Source organism: Antennarius striatus, chromosome 22 (assembly GCF_040054535.1).
Source record: "Antennarius striatus isolate MH-2024 chromosome 22, ASM4005453v1, whole genome shotgun sequence".
NCBI classification, from domain to species: Eukaryota; Metazoa; Chordata; class Actinopteri; order Lophiiformes; family Antennariidae; genus Antennarius; species Antennarius striatus.
Genome location: NC_090797.1, coordinates 3207204 through 3217451, shown reverse-complemented (window position 1 = coordinate 3217451; position 10248 = coordinate 3207204). Strand labels below are relative to the sequence as shown.

The 10248-nt window shown below is 42.0% G+C and overlaps 1 protein-coding gene across 1 annotated transcript in view; it reads right to left on the bottom strand.

The window, feature by feature from the left end:
- Window positions 1–1404: 1404 nt before the first annotated feature.
- The window catches only part of ccdc146 (coiled-coil domain containing 146), a 29585-nt gene continuing 20741 nt past the window's right edge, over window positions 1405–10248 (bottom strand). Inside the window, exons 19-22 of the mRNA XM_068307505.1 lie at window positions 5771–6019; window positions 5162–5287; window positions 4034–4150; window positions 1405–2048 (exon numbers count right to left, since the gene is read on the bottom strand). Of these exons, the coding sequence (XP_068163606.1) occupies window positions 1848–2048; window positions 4034–4150; window positions 5162–5287; window positions 5771–6019 (693 nt within the window). The 3' untranslated portion in view covers window positions 1405–1847. The remainder of the gene's footprint in view (window positions 2049–4033; window positions 4151–5161; window positions 5288–5770; window positions 6020–10248) is intronic.

The window sequence follows — 10248 nt, the reverse complement described above, 5'->3', positions numbered from 1 at the left end:
AATTAGGAAATGATCTCAACTTGCGAGGAACATAGATTGGATCCCGGATTCAGGATTACAATACGAGTCACATGTGAGTCACGTTACTCGAGAACACATCCATTATACATCAGGCAGTGTTTCGAAACGCCTGCATTGACATTAAATTGCACAATCACTTCTAACCTTGAGGTTTTTTACCTCCTCGGCCTCCAATAGGTTAATTTCCCTTCTTTGGAGTTCCTGTTCCTTCAGAATAAATCCCTCATTTCCCACTTGATTGCTTCCTCCACACTCTGTTATGCAGCCGGTGTTATGGAGCTGGGCTAACAAGCACCATCAGTGAGGGGCTAAGTTTATCTGACAGCTCTCACCATCAGCTTGCAGCAGATGATCACACACACACACACACACACACACACACACACACACACACACACACACACACACACACACACATATCACACCCCTAGGTTGACGAGGGCTGCTTCAAAATCAGATAAACTCAACCTCAGCCGCCAGCGTGCGCGGCAAACCAAACTCGCCACGACGGGGTTTTTTTTCGGAGTCTTCAGTCTGACACGACTCCGCATTCCTATCAGATGATCTGAAGGAGAAGCCTCTCATCAATCAGCTCACAACTACTTTCAGACAAGTTTTGTGCTTTTAGATGAGAGCAAGTCTGGAAAACAGTCGGGAAGTGTGATAAAATATGGATGCAGTAAAGTGTAACGATTGGCAAGTGTTAATTTTTTTTATGGAAATGCAATGAAATACAATAAAGATTTAATTTTTTATACTCAAGCAGTTCAAATTTGATGTTTCTATAAAGTTGGGGTGGGTTTGTGTTTATTGTTGTGTTACATCAACACATTAAGAGCACCAGAGGGATTATGGGATACAATTAATTCACATTTGAACTGAACCAGATTATTTATAACACAGGATTACATTTGTTTGTGCTTTTGTGTTGTTGATCTTTTCTGGAATTGTATCCGTGTTTTAGCCGGCTCCGCCTGAGGGATTGTGGGTATTCCCGTGCTGCTTTCCCTGCAGATGGAACTCTGGAATCTCTTTTGCTGAACTACTTTCAGATCCTGTTGTTAAACTCTTCTTTGAATGACTCAGTCTTCCTCACACGCCGAGTCATGATATCACCCGTCTGAACCGACTCTACTTTGGATCTGACAATCACCTGTGAAGTCTCTAAAGTGTCTTCTCATTTCAATTCTTTTTGCTCTCCCGTTGCCTTATCTCCCACTCTATTTTTACATTTATCAATTCAGACGTTACACCGGCGCTCCTAGCCTGGCTTTTGAGCTTAAACCCATCGCAATTTATTTATCGGCTGTAAGATTACTGGTGGGAAGGACGAAAAGGGGAACCAGAGAGAAAAATGTGCTGAAACATTCCAGTGTCCTTGAGAGAAGAATTTATTTAATGTCAGAGAGATGGTTACAGAGTGTTGCTAAGTAGAGGAATAAATACAAAACTTTTTTTATTGGTGGACATGATGTAACACTACAGACACAAACATATTTTAAACCCCTAGTGTTTTCTTCTTGCCTTTCACCATCCAGCACAGACTGTAGTGTTTACTGCAAGCAAATGATGTGAACAAGCAGTCAGTAAAAAGAAAAAAGAAAAATAGAGACGGAATTACAACCAGATGCAGCCACAAGCTCTCACAAGACAAAAACCAGAAGTGTTATAAGAACACAAACAGCAGAGGACGAGTGTCGATCTGAGCGGTGCAGATAGATTCATTAGTGTGACAGTGACGAGTTCAGTCACCGACAGCCAGACGGGAAATATTTAAAAAACATTCAAACGTTCATTTGTTTTTTCTTTGATTCTGCTTGTTTCATCTACAGCTCTAAGGGTTTGAGTGTTGGTTTGCGGATGTGTCTCATGTTTGCTCCTGGTAGGGCGGGTTTGAAGGGGGCCAGGGCCCCGTAGGGTCTGGGCAGAGGCAGCGGGTCCGACTGGGGGATGTACGCTGTGGGCCGGGGTTCAGCTGTGGTGTATTCCCCATTAGGAAGCTGCTTCCACTCCTCTTCCTCAGCCAACTGCAGACACACACACACACACACGAACTTTACTGACTGTTTCTGGTAGGTATTAAGGTGAAATGATAAACATTATAGAACACTAGTGATGTTCTACTGAAGTAGAACGCTAGTGATGTTATAGTAGAACACCACTAGTAACCCAGCAAACAGGCCAAAGGTCATTCACGGAGCATCAAAAGACAAAAATCGTGGTCAAACAGAAGCTGTCAAGGAGTAACAACAGTTTGGCGTACACAATTCTCTGCTCAAACAAACACTCGTCTACACTTCGACAGTTGTGAACTGAAGTGAAGGGCCTTAAGTAGACAGAGCAGGTAAATTAGGTACAGGTGAGCGTAATCATCAGCACGTTGCGTGTGAGTGAACAGTGGGAAGGAGTAAACAGTGATAGGCTGAACATTAAACGAGTCAATCAGGGAAACAAGAGCAGGTGAAACAAATCCAGAAAACAACAGAAACATTAAACCAGAGATAAACACAGAATGAAAACCAATAAAAGACAAAAGCAAGACCGACACAGATCAACACAGTTATAGTAAAACACCAGTGATGTTATAGTAAAACACTAGTGATGTTATAGTAAAACACTGGTGATGTTATAGTAAAACACTGGTGATGTTATAGTAAAACACTGGTGATGTTATAGTAAAACACTGGTGATGTTATAGTAAAACACCAGTGTTGTTATAGTATAACTCTACTGATGTTATAGTAAAACACTAGTGATGTTGGTGAACACTATAGCAGAACACTGGTGATGTAAATGAACAATATGGTAAAACTATAGTGATGTTGGTGAACACTGGAGCAGAACACTTGTGATGTTAGGATATAACACTAGTGATGTTGGTGAAAGCTACCACTGAAGAGTTGAGTGGGTGAGCTCACGAGGCTAACTACATTAGCGTGACCTTTCTTTGTGCTAACTTCTTCGACTGACACGACACATGAGATTGGTGACACTCACGCACGAGGGTTGTCGAACCGGGCGTCGCCTTTTTAAAACATAAGAACACCAGACGTTTGCTCATCCCTCTGATGCACCGACAGGATATTCAGTTCATCTAGGAATCACTTGAAAACTGCTTTTGTCCAATCCTCTCAGTCCATAATCTGTAATCTGTGACACTATCTTGTCATCTCAATACCAAATCCATTCGTTTGATATGAACTGAAGATGTAAATCCTTGGAAAACGTCACAAAGACACATTTTCATTGCTAAAGGAAAAGACAAAAGTAATCCTTTAATTATAAAATACGTCTCACAGAACACTGACTGGACAGATTTGGACCGTCCATGTCTTTGCTCACATCCTCATGACGCTACAGTCCTCTTCGACTTTCGCCACACAACAGCATGCAAATGAAGCGCGCCTAAATCTCCCTGAGACTTCAAAGAGATGCCGGTTTTCTCATGCATATGAAGAGTTTATCCGCTGGCGTGCGATCCAAGGACTGCACACAAAGCAAGTACAGTAATGGCATTCCAATGCAAAAATAGAAGGAACTCCAAACACATAAAATGGAAAGAACATTTGATTAACACTGAGTCCAAAAGCAGAAACTCTATCTACACGTGCAAACATTGTGGGTTCTGCAGGAGTCTACATATATTTGTGTTTGGCTTGTGTTTGTGGGGGCCGGCGGCTACAAAGCTGGACGAGAGTGGGTGAGGAAACACAGATCAGAATGCAGACAGACTGGATTCAGCTGAAGCTGATTGCTGCGTGTTTGCCTTTCTTTTGCAGACAGAATGTACTCTTTTCTCCCAGACTGTCTTTTCTTTTCTGAAAATAATTCAACTTCCTGTCTGGTTCCTGAGTGTGTCCGTCTGAGGGTGTGACTGTGCGACCCTTTTTCCTCCAGAATCTTAATGGATTCTCGCTCCACACCACACCGCTCTATCTTCTTCTCTTGCCTCGCAGTGGTTTTAATCAATTTCTGACCGGTGCTCTTTATGTGCGCCTGTGTGTTTATTCACCCTCTCCTCTTTGTCCCTGTGTCTCCTCTTCTTGTCTCGGAGCATCCTCCTCCACTCCTCCTCTACCTCGGGGCACGGTGGCAGGCCCTGCTCCAGCTGCTGCTGGCATCTGTCCATCTGGAAAACACAAGGAGCGGAGCCAGAAAGCGTTCACTTTGTATTCCTCTCACTCCGCCTGCTCTTCACTCTCCAGGCTCGAATCAATTCGAACTGCGCCTGGAAACAGACGCTCGTATTACTGTTATAATTAAGGCAAAATGATTCGTCTGTATTTTTTCGCGTTCGCGTCTGAAGCACTCGCAGGAGTTCTTTGAGTTATTAAAGCTCGTCTCTTGAAACATTTACTAGGCGTGTGGGAAATCCGATCATTTGGACTGGTTTCGTTCTTATTGAGATCAAGCAGGCGGGAAACTTCCAGATTTCGCATCTCGATGAAACTGAAACGGAAGCTTGACTTCCAGGAAAGCGATGCAGGGAGTGTTTCATGGAAAGCATAAAAAAAGCATGATATTATAATAGCATGACGACACAGATACAGACTATAAACTGTCAGAAGTATATAATAATAAAGCTATTAGCTTTGAACAAAAACAGAATATTATAAACCAGGTAACAATTAATGTAACGTGATATTTTGACCTAAATGTTGGCTTTTTGCTTGAATCTTAACTCAATGCTAAGTTTCTAACGTTCTACTAACTAACAACAACGTATTGGTAATTAATTCTTGATTCTGGACCACAGCCTAAATGTTTGGGGTCACATTATGTCATCTTTTTGGCCGACATGAACAAAAAGTTGTAAAACGACGCCTCCAGAACTGTGTGTGGGACCATTTTGTCAAGCAATATCACAGATTGTGTGTTAACGCCGCTGTTTCTTTTTCCCTTGGCTGACATCATTTTATTTTTAGGAACAAATGAGATTTTTCTCCCCTCCTTGAGCTTTTTTTAGGTTTTGATTTGTTTCGCTGTTCAAATAAGCTAAACAAATGAGTTCGGGGTGAGAGATGGGACGCAGCGAGAAACCTTTGCTCTCTTCGATCGAGGCCAGTGGAGAGTGACAGGCATAATGGGAAAGACAGTGGGAGGCTGTGGGGATGGGGGGGGGGGTTCTGGGGGGTCTGACCTGCTGCTCTTTCTCTTTGATCGCTTGTCGCAGAGACAACGCGGAGGCTTGCTTCATGGAAAGTTCTGCAGAAACGGCCATTAAACGGTGGTTGGTGTCGATGACTCGAGTTCGCAGCTCGTTTAACTGGAAGCCCGATAACACACACACACACACACACACACACACACACACACACGCACACACACACACACACAAACGCACACATACAGATTAGATTAACCACATACTGGAAACAAACACACATCAGACAGAGGTTTGAGAATCTCATTAAAGAGGCTGTTTAATTTTACTTTTTAATCAGTTTCATGCGTCTCGATTGATTTCATTGGTATCGTACGCGATACCAATGAAATCAATCAATCAGGTTCTTTTGTAAAAACTGTGTGGGAGGAAAACAGACAGCAGAGCAGGAGGGAGACGCAGACGGAGGCTGTGGGAGGAAGAGGAAATTGTAATGCTCGGTGAACTCCTTAATGCTCCTCACATGAACTGCACATGCTCCTCAAGCAGCATGTGTGTGTGTGTGTGTGTGTGTGTGTGTGTGTGTGTGTGTTTTGAATGCCTACGAGTTGAGCCCGAGCCTCCTGTGTGGGTCTGGTTGTCTACCTGCTTTGCCATTGAGAGTCTGTCCTGCTGGCAGGTTTCCATCTGCTGGCTGAGAGGCTCGGTGAGGCGGGTCACCTGGTCCACCAGCAGCTCTCTCTCCAGAACCTGCATCTCTCTGTCGGATAGATTCACCTCCAGCTTCTCAATCTTCTTCACCAGGTCCACATCGGAGGGGTCTTTGCCTTTCAGCTCTTTATAATCAACAATTCGATTCAGACTTTCGAGGGTTTTGTCTCTGGCTTCTGCCAACTGAGAAACGAGAGAGATTTAAAGAGAAAAACAAGGCGAGGAGGCAACTGATACTGTTACACACACACAAACTCAGTAAAATTCTATAGTAGGTAGAAAAAAGGGAATTATTATCCTCCTATTACTGTTATTGAGGTTTGGTAATGAAAAAAAAAAGTTATTTCCCACAGGAAAACAGATTTCAGCTGCTGTCTGTTTGGAGCATCTTTTTTTTTTTCAGATGCTTAATCCACTGGGGAGTTTTAAAAACACACTGATGATATTTCTCAGCGACTGTAGAGGAGCTGCTTCCCACTAGGTGAGAAGTCTCTGGAAAAGTGTGATAAAAGAAATCAAGATTTAAGACACCTCAGCATCTCTCGAAGGAACAGATTTTTTTTTTTTTTTTTTTTAGAAAATCTTCTAATCCTTTGAAACAGAAATAGAAAGGGAAAGGGAAGGATACACAAGAAAGCATGAAGACAGGAAGTTTAAAGAGTGGAGAGAGAGTGAGGGCGGGCAAAAGGCCAAGAGAAGACATTAAAATTAAGCGAGGCGACAGCATCGGCATTTTAGATTCAGGCCTTTGGCCAAGACCCGAGCTGCAATCGGTGATGAGGGTTTTTGGCAGGAGCGCACCCCCCCCCCCAAAATAAAAAATAAAAAATTGAAATGCAGCAAAGAATGCCAACAAAGGCGGGAAGGGAGGAAGACTAGCGAGCCAGCAGCCACCAGAATGCAGGATCTGGAACAGTTTTGTGCATGTGTGTTTCATGAGGAAAGAAATGTAGTCAATGCAACGCAAAAAACAAGAAGCGGCTGTTCTGCACGGGGTGATGAAGGGAAAAGTCAGCGCAAATGACGCAAAGGAGGCCGAATAGAGGAGAAGGAGCTGCTGAGGAGAAAGCAGGTGTAGAGCCTCGTCTTCAGGAGGGAGAAACACTAAAGGTCCCATTAGATCGGGGGTGTCAAACTCATTTCCACTGAGGGCCACATCAACATAACGGCTGTCCTCAAAGGGCCAGATGTAACTAATAAAGGTAAATAAATGTAATTCAATGTAATGTAAAATCAATGTAACTACTCTTTGATGTTAAATAACTCAATTTCTTACTTATTCATGTTACAAACATTACAGTTACATAGAAAAAAATATGTTTGTTGCTCTGTTATAACATAAATCCTTTTAATTTTTCAAGTTAGAACTCCATCAGTCAAGGATCGAACTATCCAAGTGAATAAAGAAAAATAACATCAAACATAAGTTAGAAAATTAACTTTGTTCAAAACGGTTTTGTCAGGGTCAAAACGGGCTTTATTATACTGCATTGTGGGAAATGTGGTTTTGGTCAAAGCAAACTTTTTTCCTATTTATTTTTAGACACCTGTATGCTCTCGAGGGCCACATAAAATGATGTGGCGGGCCACATTCGGCCCGGGGGTCTCTGATCCAGAGACATTTACGAGCAGGAGGACAGATCTGAGGTTATTTTAAAAGAAATTTTGAATTAGGTGTATTAGGCTTCATTCACGCTTATCGACCTGTCAGCGGCAGCGAGGCGAGGAGGCGTCAACCTCCCCCGTCGGACGTTTATGTACCGGCTGGAGGGGGAAATGTGTTTTACTTTATGAGCACAAAAAAAAAGAAAAAGAGGAGAGATAAGTGGATTTCAGTTCAGTCAGAGGCTGAACTGAATTCAAACGCATTGACCCTCACCCTCTGCACCGCTTTGCATTTACAACAGAACTCTCCAGGGCACCTTTTAATTAAACCGTCAGATAAAAATGATCCCACTAAGTGGTTCCATCTTGTCAAATGTCAGGATGTCCTGACTTCTTCTCTTTGATATTTCTGTCAACTTGAGAGGACAAACTCTCGTTTGAACCCTTATATACAGAATATATACATATATATGATGCATGTGAAATAATGTTATTTTGTCCGTTTCTTTCTAAGTATCGCCGTTAAATTTTGCTTCATTCTAGAAACTGAAAAATGAATCAATCTATTGGAAGAAAACAGTCTTTTTTACATCTGTTTTTCATTAAACAGTTTGTTCTAACATGGACAGTTTTGTCAAATTTGTCAATTCATCAGGCTCAGCAGAGTCATCAGCCACCGCCACCACCATGACAGATTTATCGCTGCTCTTCTGAAGGGTCTAAATACTTTCTGACAGATTAATCCCATCCTGTCGCATCACATATCCTCAGCAGTGAACCTTTTCTTTTCCTTGTTCCCCTTAAAATGTTTGATTTTTTAACAGCAAAGGCAAATCAGAAGACAACTGGCCTGTTAACCTGTGAAGGAAATGTAAATGGAAACGGGCAATTAAAGTAGCTCCTGTATCGCAGTGGAGTGAATGCAAATGCACAAAGGCTCCTTTTCTACAGAAATAAAAATGCAGGAAGCCAAGCTGATCAAGGGACCATGACAGAGACCACAACAGGGACACAGATGAAAAACAAAGAGAGGGTAAAAAACAAGTCAGATAAAATGGTAACACAGACAGATGGAATGAGAACCGGTGTCGACATCAATGTCTGTCCAAATCCGTGTGATGGACAGTACACTGCGACTGACATAGGCTAAAAATTCAGCTACAAATTGCGAACAGCTTCAGTTTTGGCCGGTGCTACTCCTGGAAACTGATGCATGAAAAAAAGTAATATGAAGAAATTTGTTGGAGAGAGAAGCGAGGAAAACAAATATGAGCAGAAATGGCCATTGGACAGACAGCAGAGAGTAAAAAGAAGGAGTGGAAGCTGAGGAGGATAACAAGGTGTGGAAAAATGTTGTACACGGGCGGTCTGACCAGGCATGACCCGGCTTAGGAAACCACCGCTTCTCTCCACTCAACCACACAAAACAAGTGTGTGTTTGTGTGCCGGAATCTCCTGTGTGTGTGTGTGTGTGTGTGTTTATATGTGTCTGACTGGAGAGACAGCGAGGAACAAAGTGATGTTTCCCGTTTTTAATCCCTTCATTGAGGAGATTAATGAGGAGCTCTCTCATGCAAACAGACAGTCTAATTAAAACCCACTTGGACGTTCAGCCTCTTTAAAACCCCGCCTCTCTCCCTTCAACGTCACGTGACTCCTGATTCATCTTTATAGCGCGGCTGTCATGTGATTAAACGGGTCGTTTTGAAAAATTGAGAGGCTGACACAACCGACAGCGAGCAAATCGCCGGCTGAAAAGCGGAGACGGAGATGAGAAGCGCAGTCGATGTACAGAGAGGCTGATAAAAGTCTGAAGAGCGAGGAAGATAAAGCGAGGAAGAGCAAAGTGAAGACAGCATGAAGGCCCCAGATGAAGAAGAGAGGGAGAGATAGGATGTGAGAGCAGACAAGAAAGACGGAATTAGAAGGAGGCGAGAGATGTAGAGAAAGAGGAATTGGGCCTGATCAGCAGGGAGCGGGGTCATCGTGGTGTTCAGAGAATCTGGTGCAAGGAGGCATTAACCACCCAAAATGATAAAATAATCCTTTATAAGCGCAAAAGAACTATAAATAATCCCAAAAACACAACAATTTTTTAAAATTCAACTGAAATACTTATTTTTTAATTTAAAAAATATTTATTTTATTTTATTTATTTAATTAATTTATTATATATATGTGTGTGTGTATATATATATATATATATATATGTATATATATATATATATACACACACACATATATATATATATGTATGTATGTATGTGTATATATATATTTTTTTTCATTTAAATCCCATTTAGTTGGTGTAAGGATGTAATGATGTTTTATGCACATTGTTTAATTCCTCTTATCCAATCAGAATTTGTCACGATCTTCTGTTCAGCCAATTATTTGCGTTAATATTGAGTTATATGAGTTAGTATTCAAAGTTTCCAGTCAACATCCATGATGATTTCTCCTTGAATTGTCTTTTCCTGTCAGTCAGCGCCAGAAATCTACAGCATCTCTAAATTAGTATCCCGTGAATGTCGGCCAGAAAATGCATCTGAAATCTCATCTTTAGGGTGGACGTAGCTTCAATATAATCAGATTTAAATCCTTTGGCTGACTGCTGCATGAAACCGTCGAAGCTTTCCGATGAAGATTAACTTTTCAGACCGTCTGAAAGGATTATCTTCATCATCAGACGGCGCACACGTCAATCTGTGACAAGTGTACAGTATGCTCAACCTAAAAGGCTAATTGATTTCAATGCGACATAAAAGATGGGATGTCTCTGTCGCCGTCCCTCTTGTCACTCGTCT